Below are 27,376 nucleotides of genomic sequence, written 5' to 3' on the forward strand. Positions count from 1 at the left end.
ATCTTTATAGAAATTGAGGTTAGATGTGGCTATAACAAAACCCTAAGATATGCGGCTTTAGCTTGACAGTTGAACAGTGAGTTGGTGAAGAGATGAAAATCAAAGGTTACAATGATTGAGGGCTTCCCTAGCAGCCCCATGGTTAAGAGTCCGAGCTCCCAGTGCATGGGGTCTACATGCCGCACCCATATACCGCAACTAAGACCTGGCACATGCAAACCAATAAATAAATAACTTTAAAAAAAAAAAAAAGGTTACAAAGATAGAGACTCAGACTATGCCATGCAAATATTTAGTAAAAAATGTAGTCTGTGATGATTCATGTATTAGTTATTTATTGCTTTGTAACATATCACTCCAAAACTTCATGGCTTGAAATAACAATGTGCATGTGTGCCAGCTAAGTTGCTTCTGTTGTGTCCAACTCTTTGCACCCCCATGGACTGTAGCCCATCAGGCCCCTCTGTCTATGGGATTTTCCAAGCAAGAATGCTAGAATGGTTTGCCATGCCCTTCTTCAGGGGGATTTTCCCAATCAGGGATCAAGCCCATATCTCTTACATCTCCTGCATTGGCAGGTGGGTTCTTTACCACTAGTGCCACCTGGGAGCCCCTGAAACAACAATATGTATTATCTCTTATAGCTTCTGAGGGTCAGGAACTCTGGAGCAGCTTGGGGTCTCTCATGGGGTTGCAGTCAGATATTGACAAAGTCTGCAGTCATCTGAGGCTTGACTGAAGAGGTAAGATCCACCCATTCACATGGTTATGTAACCAGAAGGTTGATGCTGGCAAGTTAGTATCTCTCTACTTGGGCCACTCCATGGGTCTACTTGAGTGTCCTCAAGAAACAGTGGCTGGTTCCCCCAGAACAAGTGAATCAAGAGATCAAGGCAGATGCTTCAATGTCTTTTATGACCTAGGTTTGGAAATCACATACCATCACTTTCATTGCATTTTTAGTCACATTCTCTCAGATTGCTCCATCTACTGTGCAGAGAATAAACTAGAGAGGAGCAAGATTTGAGGTAAAGATGCCATTTGATTCAGAACTACCTCTGACTCACCTGAACCGATCAAAGCCCTGGACAAGGCATCCTAAGTGCACACTAGGTCAACACCAGGGTCAACACATCCAAAATGAGGCTAGATAAGAAGAAAGAACTAATATGCATAGCCAAGAAGGTTTGGAAGAGTGGTGACCAACTTGTAAAGAAGTTCAGTCACATGGATGTTAATCTAGGGTGAAGAGTTTTGGAGACATTCTAAAATCAAAAGCAGGGGGTAGCAGTTCCTTGGGTCACCCGCATCAGTCCTTGACCTGGACACAGGTGTTAACAGTAGGGAGAATTTTGAACTGTTGTTGTTCTTCAGTCACTCAGTCATGTCTAACTCTTTGTGACCCCATGGACTGCAGCACACCAGGCTTCCCTGTCCTTCATCATCTCCCGGAGCTTGCTCAAACTGATGTCCATTGAGTTGGTGATGCCATCCAATCATCTCATCCTCTGTCATCCCCTTCTCCTCCTGCCTTCAATCCTTCCCATCATCAGGGTCTTTTCCAGTGAGTCAGCTCTTTGCATCAGACGGTGGAAGTATTGGAGCTTCAGCATCAGTCCTTTCAGTGAATATTCAGGGTTGATTTCCTTTAGGATTGACTAGTTTGATCTCCTTGCACTCCAAGGGACTCTCAAAAGTCTTCCCCAACACCACAGTTCAAAACCATCAATTCTTTGGCACTCAGCCTTCTTTATGGTCTAACTCTCACACCCATACCTGACTACTGGAAAAACCATAGCTTTGACTAGATGAACCTGTTGGCGAAGTAATGTCTCTTTTTTATATGCTGTCAAGGTTTATCATAGAATTTTGAATGGTGTCTTTCAAAGCTTTATACAGCCCTGGGGCCAGTGGGATTGTATACCTTTTTCTGCTGCCAGCTTCACTGAGACCCTGATCCCCACCATGCATCCCAGTAAGCCACTAAGGTAAACTGTTTGCCTTGGTAGGCTAACACAGCATTCTGCAGTATCACACAGCCTTGATAGGTGAGAGTCTAGCTCATCATCTGCTTACACAGATGCTACTTCTTCCCTGATAGATGTAGCCAGGGACACAAAGTTCTCTGGCAAAGACTCTCCCTTAGTAGGGATGTCTCCACTGCCCCCTGGCCTTCTGGATTGGGGACAGGACATCTGAGAGTGTTTGGGCTGCTTAGTATGAGTAGAACTCAAGTCTAAGAAAGAAAGATACATTTCCTTGTGTGGAATAAATCTGAGTCAGTTATTCAGACTGTAGTAGACTAAACACTCTAGTCCAAGTTGCAGGTATTGATTTCCAGGTATTGACTGAAGCCTTGAATGCAGCCAGTCTCACAATGGGTGATGGCTCTCAGCTGGGGCCAGCTTCAGGATGAGATTATAGGGACTTCATGGACTAGGTAGAGGCCTGGTAGGAAAGGATAAGCCCCACAGCAGTGCATTAAGCCTTCACGAAATGAGTATTGAATGGCTGAAGTAGTGATTCTGTCTACATTTGAGCAATTCCAACATGGGTGGGGGGTGGGGGCAACTATTTCCTAAAATAACTCATCTTCAGACTTTTAAAGAATTATTCCTTGTTTTGAATTAAATCTATCTTCATTTAACTCCCAGTTCTTTGCCCTACAAATATCTTTTGAGGCCATATCAATTCTATCCATTCTTTCAAATGAAGACAACTGTCAATGCTCCTGAGCCTTCTTTCTTCAATTCCTTTCATCTGTCCTTATCTGGTCACTCACCTCTGAGCATGCTCCAATACATCTATTTGCCTCTCAAGTGTGGTAAAAGAATCAGAAATTTACTTGATTAGCTATATGTGCTAAAACCTGCGTTTATATTCTTCCCTCTTTATGCCATTGTTTGTGGACCCAAGTTAAGTTGTGACATGTAGAACACAATGCCTGATTTGTGGTATAATGCATTATTATTAACTTTACCATTATAAGGACTTCCCTGGTGGCTCAGATGGTAAAGTGTCTGCTTACAATGCGGGAGACCCGGGTTCTATCCCTGGGTCGGGAAGATGCCCTGGAGAAGGAAATGGCAACCAACTCCAGTATTCCTGCCTGGAAAATCCCATGGACGGAGGAGCCTGGTAGGCTACAGTCCATGGGGTCGCAGAGTCGGACAAGAGTGAGCAACTTCACTTTATAACTCCATTATAAAACAGAATTAAAATAAGATGTTATCTCAGGCCCCACCTCCGTTAACCTCAGAAGTGGAAATGCTATCCTGCATTACCTCTGCTTTTGAATTTTCAGACCTCGTTGCTGTACTTTGCTCCTTTTGGCCAGGCCCCCTCTAGTTAAGCCCCGCCCCCAGAAGGTCCCCGGGCCCCGCCCCCCGCTCTCAGCTCCTCAGCGTCCCTCCCACTCGTAGTCCGAGGCGGGAAGCGCTGAACGTAGTTGCTGATTGGCTGGCTGGGGCGCAGCTTGATGGCGTCGGGCTGGCGAGTCCAGGCCCCCGGGCGACTGCCGCCTGTGTGAGGGGGCCCGTGACCTAGCGTGTTGTGGCTTCAGGGAAAGTGGAGGCACGAGCCCTCCTTACTCTTCGCCATGAGTTTCCTGATCGACTCCAGCATCATGATTACTTCCCAGGTGAGCCACCGCGTCCCACCTCAGGACTCCTCAACTTCTCTCCAGAGTCGTCTTCTCCAGGCCTCGATGTTGCGGGCTGGCTCGGAGTCTCGCCCTTCTCGCCTGCGGCTAGTGCCTGCCTCACCCATGCTTAGAACTCCGAGAGGGTGTGGGATTTGCTGCGTCCGGCTCCTTGCTCCCTCGCTGTCAGGAGGAGTCCCGCGGCCGTCCGCGCTCCCACTTATACTCCATTCCTCCTCACTCCATCCTACCCCACCTCCTGGTTTCCTTTCCACTTTGGGGAGCGGTCAGGTTGCCTTAGGGCTCAGAGACGGTGCCGCGAGAAGGGAGCTGTCCCCAAAGCGCCCCGAAGCTCTGGGCTACGCGACTGATCCATGGGTTAGGGAAGAGTGTAGTTCCGGGTGCGGAGTGCGCCACTCGCCAATCCGGCTGGCTCCTGGGGACACGTGAGGGCTTTGTTGGTTAGTTGTCAAATTCTGAATGCGGATGCGGAGAGATTTGCCGCCGTCACTTCAGAGATCTTCTAAGTATCAGTTTTCGTTTGTACAGTAGTACCTACAATGTGTGTCCTCTGTTTGCGGCCACGCTTTCGGATCATTTTCTGACCCTCTTTCCTTCCAGACTAGCCATCTTTATTCATTCGTACAGTCAACAAACACGTTTATGGAGCATTATATAAAGTTCTGAGGATACACACCTAAGTAAGACACTGACTTGTCCCTGCTCTATAGAAACTTCGTCTAGTGAGCTTTTTGTTTTTACTATGTACATTTTTTGAGTTACTCTTATTTTCTCCACAGCATTTATCATAGCACTGATATCATTTATGTATTCATTTATTTATGAACTTATTTTTTTTGAGATCCTATCTTTTTAATAGCTCTATCCTCCCTCCAGGTGCAAACTCTCAATAAGTATTTATTGGCCAACTGTTAAAATTTGTAGAAGCTCAGACTACCTAATTACTGATCTCCCCCCACTTCATTTCTCCACTAACAAGGTATTTTTCTTTAATTGCTCTTTTTTTTTCAAGTGGCACATGACAGAAACCGTTCCTTCTAGGAGTTTAAAGTAAACTAAATCTTAGGTTTTCTGGGGTTTTTTTTCTGTGTTTGTGTTACTTTATCCTAATGCTTCTGTCTTTGGAGTGGAGCATTGTCCCTGTTTCTTGAAAAAGTTTTATTGAAATACTTTACAGAGTGTAAAACAAGTAACATCCCGATAATAATAATTTTTTTTATTTTTAAATTTACCACCTTTTGTAAGTTTTCATAACTATTGCTTTTATTGGGTACATAATATTAGAATGTATCAATGTACAAAAATCTGGACATGTAATTCTCTTGCTTTTCTAACTTTTCTAAGGCTTCCTGTTTGCTTTTTATGACAACTCAGGGTTATTTTTAGCCCTAGTATCCCCCCAGGAAAAATGACAATTTTTAAGTAGCATTTTTTCATTTAGAATAAAAATAAGAATGTCATTGAGAAAATTGGTATTGTATTGTAACCTTTAAGATTTATAGCATGGATATAATTGATAAGTTAAGCCAAGAAAGTGGCTTTCTGATCTTATGTGCCATATAATATTTTAACTTTCACACATGCATTAACGTGCAGTATTAAATTTAATTCTCAAAGCTGCTCTTTACAAAGGAGGAACTAAGACCCAAAAGAATCCTTTGTGTAGTATGTTCTCTGTCCATATATTTATGTGGCTACTTCATCATCATTTAGATATCAGTAAAAATGTCACTTCAGGGAGGCTTTACCTGACTCCCTACTCCTAGTCAAGGTTAACATCCATTCCAGCCACCTTCTGTCTCATGTCCTTGTTTTAGTTTCTTCTTCATATCTGTCACTACTCTTTGTGTTTGTTAGAGGTGAACTCCATGAGTTCCAGGATACTCTCTGTCTTGTTTCTGCTGTACTTCCCAGCATCTAGATCAGTTTCTGGCACATAGTAGAGGCCTTTTTGTTGTTGTTGAGTTGCTAAATTGTGTCTGACTCTTTGCAACCCCATGGACTGTAGCCCACCAGGCTCCTCTGTCCGTGGGATTTCCCAGTTAAGAATACTGGAGTGGGTTGTCATTTTCTTCTCCAGGGGATCTTCCCAATCCAGAGATGGAACCCATGTCTCCTGCATTGCAGGTAGATTCTTTACCACTGAGCCACCTGAGAAGCCCTATAGTAGAAGCCTAATAAATATTTAATAAAAAGCACCTTTCTGGAGAGGTGTGATTGCCTTAGAAACATCTCCCCCTCATTTTTCATGTTTTATATGAACTGAATGATTTATTTTAAAGGAAATCTGAAATCAGAGGTCATATATTGAAGCTGGTTCACCCCAGGCAACATCTTGGTATAGAGATTGTTCATCGTTCCACAGGATGAAGTTCACATCCTTAATTGCCTTGTGTGGTCTCTTATGATGAGACTCAGCTCTTAACCTCTTCAGCCTTGGCCTTCACCATTTCTCACTTAAGTTTATACACTAGCCTTACTGAACTTCTTTTAGTCCCTTAACCTGGCCATGCTATCATGCCTCCAGGTTTCCGCCAGTCTGTTCTCTTTCTGGACCTTTTCCCCATACTCCTTCTTTCTCCTGACTGACTCCTACTCAGCCTTTGTTTCTCAACATGGATATCCAAAAAACCTCTTCCAGACTGGACTAGATATCCCTTGACATGTTTTCCTAGTACCCTTTGCCCACTTCCCTTATACTAGCACTATAGTAGCACTATCGCATTGTTTCATAATTCCTTGTATATCTCCTCCATAGATTACAAACCTTGAGAGCAGTGTCCATGCTATCTTGTTCACCCTTCTACCCTTAAGACTTGGTACATATTAGACACCAATAAATATTTGTTAAATAAAAGTGTAAATAAATGATCCAAGAAAGGAATCTTTTTCTAGTCAGTTCTTTAAACTATCCTCCTAAAGACCTTTTTTTTTTTTTTTAATCTGTAGCTAATTTTCAATTTAGGAGTTATCTTTTGTGAAAGCAACTGTTATTTAACCTCTGTTTTCAGCCTTCTCTACAGTTATAAGACTTACCAGTTCCAAAGTACACTCTAAGTCTCAAGGTCAAGGCTGCACATTTTCAAAAATATTCTCTTTTTTGAATAAATGCAGTGCACATTCTTATTTTATTTGCAAAATGTTTAAAATTTCTTTTCCCTTTTGTGTGCTTTTTAGATCCTGTATAATCTTGCCAGAATTTGTATTAATCTTGGACTTCTTGAATTTTTCTGGTATTTTTTTATATTAGTTGTGTAAAAGTCTTTTTAAACTTTTTTTGTCAATCTGAAAGGAACCCACAATGAAATACAAAGGTGCATATCTCTTTTCTCTTTTTCTCCCATTTCCCACCACCTCATATAGACTTATCGATTTCATTTGTTTTCTTTTCCTTGTCTAAAGTCCCATTTCAGAGTGATCTTGGTGAAATATTTTATTTTTTATTATCCATCTCACCATATACACTACTCTTTAAATGCCTAACTTCAACTGCAGTCATGACTTCAGAAATCATTTAAATATGGGCTTCCCTGGTGGCTCAGAGGTTAAAGCATCTGCCTGCAATGCGGGAGACTTGGGTTCAATCCCTGGGTAGGGAAGATCCCCTGGAGAAGGAAATGGCAACCCACTCAAGTATTCTTGCCTGGAGAATCCCATGGATGGAGGAGCCTGGTGGGCTAATGTAGTCCATGGGATCGCAAAGAGTTGGACATGACTGAGCAACTTCACTCACTGTAAACTAGAATTTAAATGTCTCCACTGGTGATGATTTAAAATAGCCAAGGGATCTCATAAGTAGTCTAGGGGTGTTTTGTCCTAAACTATTCACCCTCTTCCTTTTCTACTCAGTCTGAAATCATGGATCCAAGCTCCTTCATATTCACTTGTTTCTTTGCCTACATGTAAAGTTGACAATTGGATCACTGCTGTAGTTTGTCTACTGCTAACTCAGGAGCCAATACTTTGGCCACCTGATGCAAAGAGCTGACTCATTGAAAAAGACCCTGATGCTGGGAAAGATTGAAGGCAGGAGGAGAAGGGGACGACAGAGGATGAGATGGTTGGATGACATCACCAACTCGATGGACATGAGTTTGTGTAAGCTCTAGGAGTTGGTGGTGGACAGGGAAGCCTGGTGTGCTGCAGTCCATGGGGTCTCAAAGAGTCGAACACGGCTAAGCAACTGAACTGAACTCAGGAGCCTGAAGGCTTTCGTAGAAAATCACATATGTGCAGATTGCTGATGCCTTGAGTTTATGGACACCATCAGGTCATTGACTCTTTTTTTTTTTCCTTGACTTTAATCAGCTCCTGTTCCCTGCCCTTCATAAGTTCTCTGAGTTTTTAATCACTCTTTTCAAAGCCCCTTTTTCAATTTCACCTCTCCTGCCCTTAGCAGATGACCTCACCTCCTACTTGATCAACAAAAGTGAAGCCAAAAGGTGTGTGCTCCTTCTACATCTTAATCTAAGCAGTTGTCTATGTCCATAACCATTCCCAACTCCTTTCCTCCCATGTCAGAAGATAAGGTGCCCTTTACTCCTGTTTAAAGCCATGCTTTCCACATGTGCCTTTGATTGTGGAGCAGCTTATTGTGAAGTGATTATAAGCAGAAGCTTTGGAGTCAGCCACACAGACTTCAGCTTGATCTTGATTCTGACACCCACTATAAATGAGTTAACTTCTGTTAAACCTCGGCTATTTCTGTAATGCTGCTGCTAAGTCGCTTCAGTTGTGTCCAACTCTGTGCGACCGCAGAGATGGCAGCCCACCAGGCTCCCCCGTCCCTGGTGTTGGGGTCCTTTAATGAACCGGAACCTTGTGGTACGGAGTCGACGATAAGAAAGTGAAAGAGAGAGAGGCTGAGATCCCTTGGTTTACGCAGAGGACCAATAAAGTCCTTGACACAGGACTTGCATCGCTCACGAAGGCACCAGGCGCCCTCTCGAGGGGGTCTTAGAAGCCCGGGCAGAAAAGTGAGCACGACGGGGGTCTCCACGCTCCAGAGAGTCAGTCAGAAAAGGAGAGAGAGAGAGAAAGAGAGAGAGAGACAAAAAAAGACCCGGGGACCTAAGCTCTGATGGAGCAAAGGTGCTTTAATGATTTTTCTATGAGTATATATAGGCTGCAGTACAAGAAACTTCTTTCGGGAATGATAGAGATCAGAAAACCAAATGTACAGCAACTGTTACCAAGGGAACAAGGGGTAATGTTAGTCACAAGGTCAGGAGACAATCCATATCTCAAGAAAGGGGAAGGAGATTAAGCTGTTTTGTCCTAAGGAGAATGTTTACTAAAGGAGACTCATGCTTGCCTCACACAATGACCTCAGTCCCTGGGAGCAGCGTGCTGTTCCGCTTGAAGAGGGACAAAGGACTCGTGAGAGACAGCATGTAGGAATCCTCCTGTCAAACTTTCCCTGACAGCTGGGATTCTCCAGGCAAGAACCCTGGAGTGGGTTGCCATTTCCTTCTCCAATGCATGAAAGTGAAAAGTGAAAGTGAAGTCGCTCAGGTGTGTCTGACTCTTAGTGACCCCATGGACTGCAGCCTACCAGGCTCCTCTGTACATGGAATTTTCCAGGCAAGAGTACTGGAGTGGGGTGCCATTGCCTTCTCCTATCTCTGTAATGAGGACAATCAAACCTACTTTGTCAAGTTTTTATGATTTAATGTGATTGCAAGGCTAAGCACTTAGAGTTCCTGGAATCTACTAAATGGTCAGTAAAAGATAGCTGTTGCTAATAATAACTCACATCCAGTTTCTTCTCATATTAGTTTATCTCTTTACCGCTTTCTTCCCCTTGGCCTATAAATTTTTCTCTTTACCCACATTTTTCTTTAGGCTACAGTCTGATGTTTTCTGTCTTTCTCATTCTTGGCTGTCCCTTGAGTAATCTGTGTTTATTGTCTCTACTGCGTTACCCCCCCCCCCCATGCACCCCCAACCCAGTGAAGTCTAGTTCCTGCCTCCACCTCACTACTCAAACTGTTTTCCTTAAGGTCAGCATTGACTTCTCAGTTACCAAATCCTTTGAACATTTTTCAATCCTGGTTCTGTTGTCCATCTGCTTTTTTAACATGTCTTTAAACTCTATTCCCTTTAGTTTCAGGATACCACACTGTTCTGGCACCTATTATTTCTCTGACCATTCCTTCTCTGTCTCCTTCCCGGTCTCTTCTTCCCATTCCAACTCTCTACTATTTTCTTCTTGGCATATTGCTGTCTTCACTCTATATACTATTCCTGAATGATCTCATATTCTTTGACGGTTTCAACTCTCAGGTGGATCTCAGCCCTCCCTTCATAATCTTTTATGTCAACCTGGATGGCCCTCAAGCACTTAGCATCTCTACAAGTGAACCCATCATCTTCCTGTCTCTCATCCACATTCCCCCAATTTTTTTCCTCCAGTAGTCTTTATATAAAGTGGATGGCCTCCATCTTCATCCTATATTCCAAACTGCTGCTGCTGCTAAGTCGCTTCAGTCGTGTCCGACTCTGTGCGACCCCTTAGACGGCAGTCCACCAGGCTCCTCCGTCCCTGGGATTCTCCAGGCAGGAACACTGGAGTGCGTTGCCATTTCCTTCTCCAATGCATGAAAGTGAAAAATGAAAGTGAAGTCGCTCAGTCGTGTCCGACTCTTCACAACCCCATGGACTGCTGCCTACCAGGCTCCTCTGTCCATGGGACTTTCCAGGCAAGAATACTGGAGTGGGTTGCCATTGCCTTCTCCAATATTCCAAACTAGTCATCCTTAATTCCTCCCTGCTGATTTTACCTTCGAAGTACTCAAATCCATTGCCTCCTCTCCAACCACTAATGTTTTAATTCAGTTCAGTTCAGTTCAGTTGCTCAGTCATGTCCGACTCTGCAACCCCATGAACTGCAGCACACCAGGCCTCCCTGTCCATCACCAACTCCCAGAGTTTACCCAAACTCATGTCCATTGAGTCGGTGATGCCATCCAACCATCTCATCCTCTGTCGTCCCCTTCTCCTCCTGCCTTCAATCTTTCCTAACATCAGGGTTTTTTCAAATGAGTCAACTTTTTGCATCAGGTGGCCAAAATATTGGAGTTTCAGCTTCAACATCAGTCCTTCCAATGAACACCCAGGACTGATTTCCTTTAGGATGGACTGGTTGGCTCTCCTTGCAGTCCAAGGGACTTTCAAGAGTCTTCTCCAACACCACAGTTCAAAAGCATCAATTCTTCTGTGCTCAGCTTTTTTTATAGTCCAACTCTCACATCCATACATGACCACTGGAAAAACCATTTTTACTGTTTTAATTCAGGCCTTTATTATCTCTCATCTGAACTGCTGCAGCGACCTCATGTTATGTTTCTTTCTCTACAGTGTTGTTGCCTCCATAGTTTCACTGTAAAGTAAACCTGGCCATGTCTTTTCCATCCTTAAATAACTCATCACCTACAGACTGTGATTCAAGCTCTTTACAGTGACCTTTGGGGCTTTCCGTCATTGGTCCTCTGTTCCTCCCCTCTTTGCCTCATTTTTAACCACTTTTTCCTTTGAATTTTGTCTCCCAGCATCACCAAACCATGTGCAGTTACCAGTATACCATGCTATTTCCCACCTCTGTGCCTTTACTCATGCTCTGAGCTGTCTGAAAAAGAAGACCTGTCCACTCCCACTGCCTGTCTTTTACCTGCCTAGTTCTTTTCCAACACTTTAAGAGAGTGTTTGGTTCTTTTGTTTGTTTTAAAATATTTTAGGGACGGTGGGAACCTTTGAGTGTATGGGAATACCTTGAAGTCTCTCTCTACAAAAATGCATATAATCCTCAGATTTGCACATGATACCAGGTTTTAACTCTAAATTAAAACCTCCTTCAGCCAAGGTATTATCTTCCCCAGAAAAATCTGTCCTAACCCCATACCAGATTTGTTTAGTCTCCCTCTTTCATATTCTTTAACAATATCATGTGCATGTCTCTATCATTGCATGTCCCATATTACACTATAATTATTTAGTGTCTTCACCACTATACTATACCTCCTTGAGAGTAGTAACAATCTTACTCATCTTTGTGTCCTCATCACTTAGCACAGTACATAGAAGTTGTTACCAAAGAATTGAGATTGAATGTTCCTGAAGAATAAGCCATCTTTCATTGTGCACCATTTATCCATTCAGCAAACATTTATGGGGAGCCTGCTATGTGCTGGGCATTGTGCTGGGTGCTGAAATACAAAGATTGACAAGACAAATGTGACCCTTATCCTCACAGAACTTAAAGTCCTTTTAAAAAGAATATATTTAAATTAGACATTAAAAAACTATGTGGCAAGTGCCTTGGTAAGGGAAATACAAGGTAGGATAATGGGATTATGTAAAAAGAGCAAGTTATCTGTATTTCGGAGGCCAGAGAAGGCATTCTAGAGGTAATAATAGTTAAGATTTGCAGGATAAGTAAGGAGGGGACTGGAGAGAAGCTCCTGTCAAAGGATAACATCTGCAAAGGTCTTGGTATGAGGGAATGTTATATCTAAAGAAGCACAGGCAGTTCCATATGGCTGAAAACATGAATTTGGTGGATAGGAGGGACACAGTAAGAGGAGGAAGAATCTGCTAAACCATACTCGAGAGTTCACACTTGCTCCTGAAGTGAGTTGGAAGGCATAAAAGAATTTTATTCTGAAATAATGCCACTCGCAGCAACATGGATGGACCTAGAGATTATCAAACTAAGTAAATCAGAGAGAAAGACAAATATCATATGATATCACTTATATTTGGAATCTAAAGTATGACACGAACTTACTTATGAAATAGAAACAGATTCACAGACATGACAATACACTTATGGCTACCAAAGGGGAAAAGGGGTGGAGGAGGGATAAATTTCAGAGTTTTCAGCAGATGCAAATTGTTATATATAAAATAAGCAACAAGTTCCTACTGTATAGCACACTATTGGAAACCATATCCAATATCCTGTAACAAACCATAATGGAAAAGAATATGAAAAACAATATGTATGTATGTGTGTGTGTGTGTGTATATATATATGTATATGTATAACTGAATACACCAGAAACTAACACAACCTTTAAAGCAACTATAATTTTTAAAAAGAATTTTATTCTTTGATAACATTCCTAGGCAATACAAGAAGAGGAGTTGTGTCAGAGTATGTGTATGTGGAGAAGGTATTTACCAGTGAAAAATAAATGAGCTTTAGAACAATGAACAGAGCTGTCATGTGGCTACTATCTTAATTTGTGCCCAACTTAAAACATGTTCTAAAACAAGGATAATTTCAAAAATTGAAGAGCATTTCAACATCTGGTCCACTGTTGAGGACTTTAATAAGTAGGTATTATATGAGTGGATGTCACCTTTAATCTCTAAAATAAGCTATTTAGTTAGGCAACCTTTTATCATAAAATAGTCTGTAAAAGACATTCCTCAAAAGATTATGTATTGACATGTTGATCTTCTATCTTTTCTCCTCCAGATACTTTTCTTTGGATTTGGGTGGCTTTTTTTCATGCGACAGCTGTTTAAGGACTACGAGGTAAGAAGAGATCATTTTGATTATGCTAATATTATACGAATTTATTGTTTTAAATGGGAAAAGAAAAATACCTCCATTAAAGAAAAAATCATGTTTGAGAAAGACAATTATCATATTATATCACTTATATGTGAAATCTAAAAAAATGATACAAGTGAACTTACTTACAACATAGAAGTCCACTCACAGACATAGAAAACAAACTCATGGTTACCATGGGAAAAGTGGAGGAAGGGGGGAAGGGGATAAATTGGGACTTTGGGTTTACAGATATACACTACTACATATAAAATAGATAAGTAACAAGGGTCTACTGTATAGCACAAGGAATTGTATCAGTATCTTCTAATAACCTATAATGGAAAAAGTCTGAAGTGTGTGTGTGTGTGTGTATGAATCACTTTGCTGTACACCTGAAACATTTTAAATCAGCTATACTTCAATTAAAAAACCATTTATGCTTGAACTTTCATGACCTGTGATGGTCAAAAAAAAATTTTTTTAAAGATAATCATATTCACTCCCAAGATGGGAAGCTTTTGCTACTCTACTATATAATTCTTAAATTGGAGAATATAATTAAGCTTAGTTGATTTTTTTTTTTTAATGCTAGTCATATATAGCCCAGAAGCCAGGATCAAGAAATATCATGGTTTAGTCATATTAGTATATGCACCAATAGCAAATAGTTCTTTGGGAGAGAATTTAACTTGTAATGTCTCATAAATGTACTCATTCATTTCGGTATCTGGCATTCAGTGTTAATTACCAGTCTGACATCCTAGGTTAACCCTAAGGCTAGTCTGATTCATATCTTAGGGTTTGAATTCAGAAAGACGACAGCCTACACTGTACATTTCCTGATTAATCTTCCTCATTTAGTAATAAGCTCAACAGTCATGGACTATTTGGGGTCGTTTCTAGTATGTTCTCCATTAAACTTCCCCAGGGAGTTTGAGTTGTTGTCTAAAAGAGCCCAGAATTCTAGGGATTCTGTTCTGCTCACTACTGCCTCCTAAAACTGTTTCAAGGTCTGTGCAGAATGTTGAAACCCTTTTAGAACTAACCTGTATATCTAAATCTGTCATTTTTTGTCAGTGTACATCAGGAATTCTAAGTGCTACTTCTGACCTTGTCACTTCATCTTCTTGTGCTTTAAATTTTTCATCCACAAGAGGATGATGGTAATAGTGACCTATGAATTAGAAGTACAACCTATTTTCATCTATTCTTTTAGCTCTAGACAGGTTACTGTCATGGTCCTGTTTCTAATAACTTGAGAATTTCTTCACAATAAGTTTTCTGACTTGTAATCAGAAACATGTAATCATCAACTCAATATTTCACACAAGGAAATGACTTTTAGTCTCTATTTGACTTTTAACAGGTGCGTCAGTATGTGGTACAGGTGATCTTCTCTGTGACTTTCGCATTTTCTTGCACCATGTTTGAGCTCATCATCTTTGAAATCTTAGGAGTATTGAATAGCAGGTGAGTAAGAGTACTAATTAGGTTTCCTCTTAAAGAGACCTATGTTACTTTCTTTATGGTGGAAGATTTACTAGGATCCAGTAGCTGAAAAAAATCCACTGTGTAGTGAGTTTAGTCCCAGTAACTGTAATAATCATAGCAAATATGGGTTCCAGGCACCTAGTAACTGGCTTGACAAAGATTGTGAAATAGCAGGAAAACAAGTCTGAACATTAGTTCTGAAGTACTAATTGAGACTGGGCTATGAGAACCTAGGTCCCAGCCTTTACTACAAGAAGCTTTATTTTTCTCAAGCTGCTCTCTGATTGAATCCCAGGAAGAGCCCTTCACATTGTCCTGCTGACAGACAAATCTCTACCTGAAAATATCCGAATTCCTCAGAGCTAGTTAAGGGCTTCTATGAAGATTGAACTCCAGTTCTTACCAATCTACTTAATTTTGTTTATTTCATAGGCATGTTCAAGTCTGATTGAACTTAAGAGTGTTCTTTAAAGCATTTTTAAAAAGTAACTCCTGTCCTCCTCCAAAAAATAGACCTGTTAGTTTATTGAACAGTCTATCCAAAATATTTCTTGCTTGTTAATCTGCAAGCTTCCTTTTTTTAGGGACCAGTATTCGTATTTAGAGTACATCAGCTATTCTGTGTAGAGTTTTGTTGTACTTTTTTTTAATCACTACATGGAAAAGTCTTAAGAATAAAGTGGCATTGGCTCTGTAGTCAGGAATCAATGCTGAGCTAAGCTGTGTAACTCATTATATATAGACCCCTGACTCTTGAGACTTATAAAGAGATTATATTCTCAAATTCCTGTTTTGAGAATCAGAGTTGATGATTATAGTCTCTCGATGGATAAATTAAGAACTTGTATGGTAAAACAGGAATATGTTCTGACTTTGTGGTTTTTAAACTTGTACTTTAGACTTCCCTGGTGGCTCAGATGGTAAAGCGTCTGCCTACAATGTGGGAGACCCGGGTTCAATCCCTGGGTAGGGAAGATCCTCTGGAGAAGGAAATGGCAACCCACTCCAGTATCCTTGCCTGGAAAATCCCATGGGAAGAGCCTGGTAGGCTACAGTCCATGGGGTGGCAAAGAGTCAAACACGACTGAGCAACTTTACTTAATAATCCAAACCTTTCTTGGGTGAGCTAAATATAGATCCTATGACTATCGAGACTAGGCAAGTGTTATTTTACATGCTAATTATTAAATTTTATGTAAGGGTCCAGAAATAAACCAAAGCATATACAGTCAACTGTTTGACAAGGGAGCCAAGAATACTCAATAGACAAAAGACTTCAGTATCTTTTCAATATTGAAGAAAAGATCTTCAATAAAAGATGGAGGGAAAATTAGATATTCACATGTAATAGAGTGAAACTTGACCCCCATCTTATATTACTCAGAAAAATTAACTGGAAATGGATTCAGTTCAGTCTAGTCGCTCAGTCATGTCCAACTCTACAACCCCATGGACTGCAGCACACCAGGCCTCCCTGTCCATCACCAACTCCTGGAGTTTACTCAAACTCATGTCCATCCAGTTGGTGATGCCATCCAACCATCTCATACTCTGTCATCCCCTTCTCCCACCTTCAATCTTTAACAGTATCAGGGTCTTTTCTGATGAGTCAGTTCTTCAAATCAGGTGGCCAAAGTATTGGAGTTCCAGCTTCAACGTCAGTCCTTCCAATGAATATTCAGAACTGATTTCCTTTAGGATGGACTCGTTGGATCTCCTTGTAGTCCAGAGGACTTTCAAGAGTCTTCTCCAACACCACAGTTCAAAAACATCAGTTCTTCGATACTCAGCTTTCTTTATAGTCCAACTCTCACATCCATACATGAGTACTAGAAAAACCATAGCCTTGACTAGATGGACCTTTGTTGACAAAGTAATGTCTCTGCTTTTTAATATGCCATCTAGGTTGGTCCTTATTCCAAGGAGTAAACGTCTTTTAATTTCATGGCTGCAGTCACCATCTGCAGTGATTTTGGAGACCAAAAAAATAAAGTCTCTCACTGTTTCCACTCTTTCCCCGTCTATTTGCCATGAGGTGATGGGATCAGATGCCATGATCTTAATTTTCTGAATGTTGAGCTTTAAGTCAACTTTTCACTCTCCTCTTTGACTCTTTAGTTCTTCACTTTCTGCCATAAGGGTGGTGTCATCTGCATATCTGAGGTTATTGATATTTCTCCTGGCAATCTTGATTCCAGCTTGTGCTTCATCCAGCCCAGCGTTTCTCATGATGTACTTTGCTTATAAGTTAAATAAGCAGGGTGACAATATACAACCTTGACATACTCCTTTCCCTGTTTTGAATCAGTGTGTTGTTCCACGTCCAGTTCTAACTGTTGCTTCCTGACCTGCATACAGATTTATCAAGAGGCAGGCCAGGTGGTCTGGTATTCCCATCTCTTTAAGAATTTTCCACAGTTTGTGGTGATTCACATAGTCAAAGGCTTTGGCATAGTCAATAAAGCAGAAATAGATGTTTTTCTGGAACTTTCTTGCTTTTTTGATAATCCAATGGATTTTGGCAATTTGGTTCCTGTGCCTTTTCTAAATCCAGCTTGAACATGTGGAAGTTCATGGTTCACATACTGTTGGAGCCCGGCTTGGAGAATTTTGAGCATTACTTTACTAGAGTGTGAGACGAGGGCAATTGTGCGGTAGTTTGAGCATTCTTTGGCATTGCCTTTCTGTGGGATTGAAATGAAAACTGCCCTTTTCCAGTCCTGTGGCCACTGCTGAGTTTTCCAGATTTGCTGTCATATTAAGTGCAGTACTTTCACAGCCTCATCTTTTAGGATTTGAGATAGCTCAACTGGAATTCCATCACCTCCACTAGCTTTGTTTGTAGTGGTGATTCCTAAGGCCCACTTGACTTCACATTCCAGGATATCTGGCTCTAGGTGACTGATCATACCATCGTAATTATCTGGGTCATGAAGATCTTTTTTGTATAGATCTGTGTATTCTTGCCACCTCTTCTTAATATTTTCTGGTTCTGTTAGGTCCATACCATTTCTGTCCTTTATTGAGCCCATCTTTGCATGAAATGTTCCCCTGATATCGCTAATTTTCTTGAAGAGATCTTGAAATGGATTGAAGACTTAAATGTAAAACTTGAAACCATGAAGCTCTTAGAAGAAAATATAGCAGAAAAACTCCTTGAAAATGAATTTTTTGGAAATCACACTTAAAGCACAAACAGCAACATCAAAAACAAACAGGTGGGATTATATCAAACTAAAAAGCTTCTGCACAGCAAAATGAACCGTCAACAAAGTGAAAAGAACCTACAGAAGGGAAAAAACATTTGCAAATCATGTATCTGATATGGAGTTAATATCCAAAGCATATGAAGAACTTGTAACTCAGTAGCAAAAAAACCCAAATAATCCAATTTTAAAATGGGCAAAGGACCTGGGTAGACATTTTCCAAAGATTTATCAGGCCACAGGTACATGAAAAAATGCTCAACATTACTAGTCATTAGAGAGATGACACCTCTTATCTGTTAGAGTGGCTATCATCAGAAAGACAAAAAATAACAAATAGTGGTCTTGATGTTGAGAAAAGGGAACCTTTGTGCACTGTTGCTGGGATTGTAAATTGATACAGCTGCTATGGAAAACTGTGGCGGCTCCTCAAAAAAGTAAAAATAGAACTACCATATGATCCAGCAATTCCACTTCTTAAAGTATGTCCAAAGAAAATGAAAGCACTAACTCAAAACACCTCATGTTCATTGCAGCATTATTTACAGTAGCCAAGACATAAAACAACCTCAGTGTCCCTGGAGAGATGAATGGAGAAAGTATGAAATGTATATACAATGTATAGAATAAAGAAATCCTTCCATTTGTGACAACATGGCTGGACCTTGAAGACATTATGCTAAGTGAAACAAGTCAGACAGAGGAAGACAAATACTATATGGTTCCACTTATATGTGGAACCTAAAAGCAAAAACAAAAATAAGAACACCAAACTCATAGAAAAAGAGATCAGATTAGTGGTTGCTAGAGGTGGGAGTTTGGAGGAGGGGAAATTGAAGGAAGGTGGCTAATTTGCTGTGTGATATGTGGAAAAGTTAAGAGTAAATCCTAAGAGTTCTCATCACGAGAGTTTTTTTGGGGTTTTTTTTGGTTTTTTTTTTTACTGTATCTAAATGAGAGAATGATGTTAACTAAACCTTTTTTAATCATTTCACAGTATATAAATCAAACCATCATTGTGGAATCCTAAAGCTTATTTAGTGGTCTATGTCAGTTATTTCTCAATAAAGTTAAAAAAAAATTTTTACTATCACAACCTGAAAGTTTTACTGCTATCTAACCAGAGGTCAGCAACCATTCCTATAAAGAGCCAGAGAGTAAATATTTTAGGCTCTGTGGGCCACACTATTTCTGTTGTGACTACTCAACCTTGCTGTTGCAGAGCCAAAGCAGCCAGAGGCAATATGTAATCAAATGGGTGTGACTGTGTTCCGGTAAAACTTCATTTATAAAAACAGGTACTGACTGGCCATGAGTAATGTCTAGGTAGTTTAGAAAGGACTTTGACTCAGTCTAAAACAAAAGTTATTGTTTTTGGTAGCTGATGTCCCCCAACTTTTGTCTCATTTATTGTTAATAATCCCATATAGTAAGATATGTCACTCAGTTACTTAGATTTATATATTCTTCAAATAGCTTGTCTTAAAGATTATGTAAGTAGCATTGCTAAATCTGGTTCTTCTGTAGGTCCTTTTTGAGGATTGGGTAGGCTAAGATATATCTTCAGTTATACCTGTTTTTTCATACTAACAGTTGGTCCTACAATGTAACAGAATTATGGATTGTGATCATATATTATTACCTGTGCATTGACTATTCAGAATAGTTTTCAAAGGAAAATCTTCGACCTGAACAAGAGTATTCTTTTGGCTCATCTCTAAGCAGAAGTGCTATAGCCTCCTATTCAAATATGCAATCTTGTTGGTATCCTTAATTTTCTCAAGAGACTGTCACTTTACCCTCAGCTCAAATTAGAGTTAAAATATATGGTTTGCTTTTAATGGGCAATATGGATTACACTTGTCATTTCAAACCCACTGCATCCCAGTATCTTTCAGAAACTTAGCTGAAATACTGAGTACAATTGCCTGGAGGATGTGCATGTTGTTTCTCTCAATGCTCAAAAGTGGGTAATCCAGATGAGCAAAAGCTGTCAGTTTATCTAAACTAAATGGTATTGGCTCTCTGTAGGATAGCCTTTGCTAAGTAGCTCTGTGTTTTATGATTCCTGCCATATGCACTAAGAAGTAAACAGTAAGAAATAGCCCTCTGAAACTCACTTATGTTTCTCTTGAAAGGATGGTGTGAAGAACATTGTTAATTGCCCTCATATTTTCTTCTTTAAGAAATCTTTGGAGAAATTTCAATATGATCATGGTAATAATTCAGTTATAATTAGTAATAATTATGCTTCCCTTCCGGAGAAGGCAGTGGCAACCCACTCCAGTATTCTTGCCTGAAAATCCCATGGACGGAGGAGCCTGGTAGGCTGCAGTCCATGGCGTTGCTAGGAGTCAGGCACGACTGAGCGACTTCGCTTTCACTTTTCACTTTCATGCATTGGAGAAGGAAATGGCAATCCACTCCAGTGTTCTTGCCTGGAGAATCCCAGGGACGGGGGAACCTGGTAGGCTGCCGTCTGTGGGTTCGCACAGAGTCGGACATGACTGAAGTGACTTAGCAGCAGCAGCATGCTTCCCTTAAAATTTGTTTTTCTTACATACACTATATATATCAAACTGATTGATTTTTCTATTTTACATTGACCATTAGAAAAGGTAAAGCTAAATTTTATTGCTATAGGTAGCAAGTTTCTAGAACTCTAAGGTGTGAATTTTCACAATAGCCATCAGGCCTAGCCTGATATTCTACCTATATTTTGCCATTGTTTTTCCTTCCTTTCATATTACCTTATAGTTTTTTTCATCATCTTGTATTTAATATATACTCATAAGCCATTTAACTACTTAACCTTCTTTGAAACCAGGCCTAGTTTTAAGTAAGTTTAAAATCAATAAATACAAAGGACACCATCAAGAAAGTTTACAGATACCCCAGAAATGGGAGAAGAGTTTTGTAAACCATGAATCTGTTATAAGACTTCTATCTCAAATATGTAAAGAACTCTAACAACTCAATGATAAGAAGACAAATAACACAGTCAAAAATTAAACAAAGGGGGAAAAATGGACAAAGGATCTGAGTAGGCATTTCTCCAAATAAGATATACAAATGGTAGAAAAGCTAAAAAGTGGAACAAACCCCAATTGTCCACCAACTAATGAATGGATAAACAAAATGTGGTATATCCTTACAGTGGTATGAATATTATTCAGCCATAAAAAGGAGTGAAACATTGATAGAGGCTGCACATGGATAAACCTTGAAAACTTAATGCTAAGTTAAAGAAGTCAGTCAGAAAAGATCATATATTACATGATTCCATGTACATGAAATGTCCAGAATGTGCAAGTCCATAGAGACAGAGTATATTGGCACTTTCCTAGGACTGGTGGTGGTGGTGGTTTACTTGCTAAGTTGTGTCTGATTCTTGCAACCCCCTGGCAGAAGTCCTGCTAGGCTCCTCTGTCTATGGGATTCTCCAGGCAAGAATACTGGAGTGGGTTGCCATTTCCTTCTCCAGGGAATCTTCCTGACCCAGGAATCGAACCCAGGTCTCCTGATGCAGGCAGATTACTGACTGAGCTACATGGAAGGCTCTTCTTCCTAGGACTGGGGAGGTTGAAAGGAAAGGGGAGTGATTGCTAATGGGTACTGGGTTTCATCGTGGACTGATGAAAATGTTCTAAAATTGATTGTAGTAATGGTTGCACAATGTGAATATACTGAAATCCTTATATTGTACACTTTAAATATGTGAATTATGTCTCAGTAAATTGTTATAAAAAATCCTAAAAATCAATAAATAACATATTTTATAAGCAGTAGTGAAAGCAATCATGCAGATCAGATGTTTAGTTATATTGCGGTTACAGAAGAACTATTTATGTGTCTTTATAATGCATTTTATTAACATTTATTTTCTTTTAACTCTTATACTGAAATATGACTCCCAGTGTTAAGTGAAACAATAGTCATCTACCAGTAATAATATATATTGATATATGTTATTATATATTGCATATGAATATAACCAGAGCATTAACAGTCTCAATTTAAAAAATGAAATTCTTAAGAGGTTACAATGGCCATATATACCTTTCAAAACTTTATATTTTTTAATCTCTATAAATGAGTAGATAGTAACAGCCTAGTTGACTAATGAGATGAAAAATATTCAGTATTGAGTTCAAAGAGCAAGAGATCCTTTGGAAGACTAAAGAGAGTGAAAATAGCTGCCCTCTTCCCTCCTAGTGATCATTCTTTGCCGTCTGTTGCAGTTCCCGTTATTTTCACTGGAAGATGAACCTGTGCGTGATTTTGTTGATCCTGGTTTTCATGGTGCCTTTTTACATCGGCTATTTTATTGTGAGCAACATCCGACTACGTGAGTATTTTACCCTCATATCAGCACATGATTAACATGAGTGTTCTTAGGGACTGAGGCTGCAGAGAGCTTCGTTTCTGTTTTACTTTCAGTAGCTAATGTTATTTGGGGGCACCTCATACACAGCATCTTTAAAAGGTTAGCCCAAAATAAATATTAAATGAATGATTAGGTTATTTGTCCTGCCACAACTTTATTTCTCTTTCTACTATAATGTCTTCCCTTTCATTTTTCCAATTCAGGGTACTATTTCTACTTTTTGATTTGTACTGGGGCTTGTTATTAGTACTTTATGAAAATGACCTTTTCCCCCTCTTCAACTGTCGTTTTAAAAGACTTCTTCATTCTTAAAAAAAAGTCTCCCCTAACTCAACTAGATTTCTCTTATAATGGTAAGAGGTTTAGAAAACAATTTCTAAAATTTATGTTGTTCCACCATTCATTTACCAAGTCAGCAAGGCAGCCAAATATTAATTAGGATGATCCCATAAACTTATGTACAGGAAACTCTTTTACATATACTTATTTCACCTTATCTCCTCTTTCTTAGTACATAAACAGCGACTGCTTTTTTCCTGTCTCTTATGGTTGACCTTTATGTATTTCTTCTGGAAACTAGGAGATCCATTTCCCATTCTCAGCCCCAAACATGGTGAGTGTATGTGGTGGGGAGGGGAAAAGGGTTATCATTTTCTACTTTGCAAAAAATCAATTTTTATAGATTACTTTTTATGGGAAACACAGCAAGTTATTTCTCTAAAAAAATGTCTGGTTTTGAACTGAATTTTTCTTTCATTCTAGGAGGTATCAGATGCTGGTTTGGGAACAGACGTATCATTTTAGAGCAGGAGTTTTGACTTTAGGTTAGTGGATGAACTTTAAGGGAATAATGGATTGAGAAAGGTATCTTTTAACTTTAGCCTCCTGGTTTTTATGCAGAATGATGGGAATGTATATGTATATTTGGAAGTGAGGTATCCATAAGCTCTTATGAGATTCCCAAAGTGGTCTGTGACCCAGAGGTAAATGGTCAGTGCTCAAGTGATAACAAAGATCGTCTCTAGGGAGTGTTTGTAGTCTGGAAAAGAGCAATGACATAAAACTCTATTAGTCGATGATAAGCTTTTTAGGAGTTAGTGTCTCTCCACACAAAAAAGTTCATTTTAAATACAACAAGCGGTCGTGGACAGAGCCTGCTTTCTATGCTAATCAATGGGCAAAATCCCTCAACAAGCTAGTTCTTCTAGAACTACTTCAGAAATAAATACTCCTCCAGAATATATATACATATATATGTATGTTACATTAGAGCACCTATCTGTAATGGATATACTGGGACTTGCATATACTGAAGCTTTTTTTTTTTTTTTAATTTAAATGCACATCTTTTCATTTTACTGTCCTGCTGTACCTGTCAAGGTTCTTATAGCAGAAAACAGGTTCTACTCTAACTAGTTTAAAGCAGGAAGTGGTTTATTACAGGGTATTGGGAGTTTTTAGAAATTTTGGTAAAGCAGGGTGTCAAACTTGAGTGCTACACAGTAAAGAGAAACACCCAACCACATAGTACTAAATTTGGAGGAAAAAGAAAACCATAGAAGTTGTCACCTGCCACTTAGGACCTATGACTGGGGACCAGACATTAGAAATGGCTCCAGCTGCTCCAGTTCCCAAGTATTGTCATCACTCCCACATTATTCACGTCTGTGTTTGAGGTCTCAAATGAGCAAGTGGATATGAGGCAACCCAGGTGACATTCAGAATCTTAGCTTCAGATCTAAATGTAAGACCAGAAACTATAAAACTCCTAGAGGAGAACATAGGCAAAACACTCTCTGACATAAATCACAGCAAGATCCTCTATGACCCACCTCCCAGAATATTGGAAATAAAAGCAAAAGTAAACAAATGGGACCTAATTAAACTTAAAAGCTTTTGCACAACAAAGGAAACTATAAGCAAGGTGAAAAGACAGCCTTCAGAATGGGAGAAAAGAATAGCAAATGAAGCAACAGACAAAGGATTAATCTCAAAAATATACAAGCAACTCCTGCAGCTCAATTCCAGAAAAATAAATGACCCAATCAAAAAATGGGCCAAAGAACTCAACAGACATTTCTCCAAAGAAGACATAGAGATGGCTAACAAACACATGAAAAGATGCTCAACATCACTCATTATCAGAGAAATGCAAATCAAAACCACAATGAGATACCATTACACGCCAATCAGAATGGCTGCTATCCAAAAGTCTACAAGCAATAAATGCTGGAGAGGGTGTGGAGAGGAAACCAGAACTGAAAGAGACACGTGTACCCCAATGTTCATTGCAGCACTGTTTATAATAGCCAGGACATAACAGCAACCTAGATGCCCATCAGCAGATGAATGCATAAGGAAGCTGTGGTACATATACACAATGGAATATTACTCAGCCATTAAAAAGAATTCATTTGAATCAGTTCTAATGAGATGGATGAAACTGGAGCCCATTATACAGAGTGAAGTAAGCCAGAAAGATAAACACCAATACAGTATACTAACGCATATATATGGAATTTAGAAAGATGGTAACGATAACCCTATATGCAAGACAGAAAAAGAGACAGATGTATAGAACAGACTTTTGGACTCTGTGGGAGAAGGCGAGGGTGGGATAATCTGAGAGAATAGCATTGAAACATGTATGTTATCAAGTGTGAAACAGATTGCTAGTCCAGGTTGGATGCATGAGACAAGTGCTTGGGGCTGGTGCACTGGGATGACCCAGAGGGATGGGTTGGGGAGGGGGGTACAGGATGGGGAACACATGTAAATCCATGACTGATTCATGTCAATATATGGCAAAAACCACTACAATATTGTAAAGTAATTAGCCTCCAACTAATAAAAATAATTGGGAAGAAAAGAAAAAATAAAAGCATGTGCAATGTTATAAATAACTGTGTACTTTTTAAACAAAAATTATTATTTTGAAATTTCATGTAATATCAAATAAGTCCCCAAAAGTTAAGAAACACCAGCATACTAAAATCCTTCATATTCTTGTGTTATAAAATACTTTCCACGTCCTGACAACTGTTGTCTTTCTCTATCTGTCCTCCAGTCCTGCCAAATTAAAGTTTCTAGAATGTTCTATCAGCCTGGATAGTCCTTCACCTCTGTTCTGCCTGGAAAATATCTATTTATTCATTCAGTATTCAACTCTTGTCAATTCCTCTAAGAAGACTTTCCTGGCGGTCATTAGGAGATGTCAGTTTCTCCTGCTTCAGTACACTTATATCACCTTTAAAACTTGTGATTACTTGTTTCCTTATCCAACTTCCTCATTAACCTGTGAGCTCCCTGAGGTCAGAGACTAAGTCTTATTTATCATTTTATCCTTAGTGCCTGTCATGGAACCTAGCACATAATAAGTGTTTAATACATATTTATTGAACTAGTGAATGAAAAAAAATTGGTTCTCCAAGGTGGTAGATGAGTTCAAGAATGTAACACTCTGGGTAGGAATTTAAGATTTGCTAATGTGATCAGCATGCCCATGTCATTGTATGGAAAAATTTGGAGTAGAGAGGCCCTGATGATATGCTTCTCATATAAACTGTTTCAAATGAATGCCCAGAGAGAGATTTGTCTGTGATACTAGAAAGGAGGGACAGTAGTGGTAAGAGGACCCCAGAGCTGCTAACAGTGATGGTGCAAGCTCACGTGTAGTTCAAAGGTGTGACTGATGCCTTTTTCCAGCCTTCTGGAGAGCAGTCAAGTCACGTGACCAGTGCAGCCAGACAGTGCCTGAGAGGGATCAAGACTATCACATCTATTGTAACTTCATCCATCCCTTTTTTAAATTCTGTAGGGATATCCTGAAGAATACACCCAGAGGAAGAGCTAACAAATAGTTTCAGTGTTAGTCTTTCCTTTGTGCTCCAGTAAATAAGCATTTTGGTTTTATTTCTGAATGTTCAAGTATCTAATTAATTTGACCCTGTAAGAGAAATAAGGAGGAAGAAAAGTTTAGGCAATAGCTAAGAAGCAGCCAGGCTTACACTGCCTTTTAGAGCTTTCACCAGACTGTCCCAGCAACCAGTGTGGTTTGTTGCTATGGACACCATGGAAAAAACTATAAGATTCGATCTTTACTTATATGAAAAAAGTGTCTGAAAAAAATAAAATTAAATTAAATTTTAAAGAAAGAAAAAATGTCTGTAAAAGTATTCCTTGTGCAGTGCCTGCCCCTAGGAAGGTTGGAAGATATTCCATAGTAGGAAAGAGTAAGAGAAACTAAGAAGTCATATGCAGCTAGAAGGAATCTGTATGAGCAAATAACATCAGTGAGATAGTCTTCTGCAAATCACTTAATCCATCTGACTTTCCATTTATGAGCTAGAAAACAAGAGTTATAATGGTTAACCTTTACTTCATAGAAATACTGAGATTAACTAGATAGTATTAAAAGTACTTTAAGCCAGAAAAAGATACTTAATAAAGGGACAGTACCTTAAAGAGAATAAAAGAGAGGGGACATTTTTCCAGTTTTTTATATAACCTGTATTAATCCCTTGGGGTTTTCTTTTTTTTTAATGTAACTTGGCGATAATTATGTATCCACAGTCAACAAACATTTGTTGAACACCTTTCATGTGCCAGGCAGTAATAAGATATGAATCCTTCCTGTAAAAAGGATACAAATTCAAGAGATATGTGAAGAGTACCTTCAACAGAATTTGGATTTATTCATTCATTTAAAATTCTACAAATATTTGTTGAGCACCTAGTTTATATTAACTGCTAGAGATACAACCATGAACAAAAGCTATCATAGAAAATAATGCAGATAGGATATAAAATTTATTGCAAGCCCTTAGCATCAATCTTTCTTTCAAAGTGATATTCAAGCTGAGATTTAAAGGACAAAATGAAAGGTATATTCAACAGGAAGTCACAAGAGACATCATGTAAAGCCCTGAGGTGTATTCAAGACCAAGTAAGAGACCGAACAGAAACTAATGGTATAGATTTTTTTTATTGGGTGACCAGATAGTTGATAATGTCATTTGCTAAGAAAAGTAATACAGAAGAAGGAAGATGATTTTAGTTTAGGATATGTA

At 39.4% G+C, this 27,376-nt stretch overlaps 1 protein-coding gene across 2 annotated transcripts in view; it reads left to right on the forward strand.

The window, feature by feature from the left end:
* Positions 1 to 3,443: 3,443 nt before the first annotated feature.
* Positions 3,444 to 27,376, forward strand: part of LOC122433651 (Golgi pH regulator) — a 48,065-nt gene continuing 24,132 nt past the window's right edge. The window contains exons 1-5 of one of the 2 annotated variants that reach the window (XM_043456752.1): positions 3,444 to 3,640; positions 13,143 to 13,202; positions 14,590 to 14,693; positions 22,162 to 22,268; positions 22,819 to 22,920. In XM_043456752.1, the coding sequence (XP_043312687.1) occupies positions 3,599 to 3,640; positions 13,143 to 13,202; positions 14,590 to 14,693; positions 22,162 to 22,268; positions 22,819 to 22,920 (415 nt within the window). In that variant the 5' untranslated portion in view covers positions 3,444 to 3,598. The remainder of the gene's footprint in view (positions 3,641 to 13,142; positions 13,203 to 14,589; positions 14,694 to 22,161; positions 22,269 to 22,818; positions 22,921 to 27,376) is intronic. The other variant, XM_043456751.1, reaches the window with a different exon arrangement.

The sequence above is a fragment of the Cervus canadensis genome, chromosome 2, assembly GCF_019320065.1.
Source record: "Cervus canadensis isolate Bull #8, Minnesota chromosome 2, ASM1932006v1, whole genome shotgun sequence".
NCBI classification, from domain to species: Eukaryota; Metazoa; Chordata; class Mammalia; order Artiodactyla; family Cervidae; genus Cervus; species Cervus canadensis.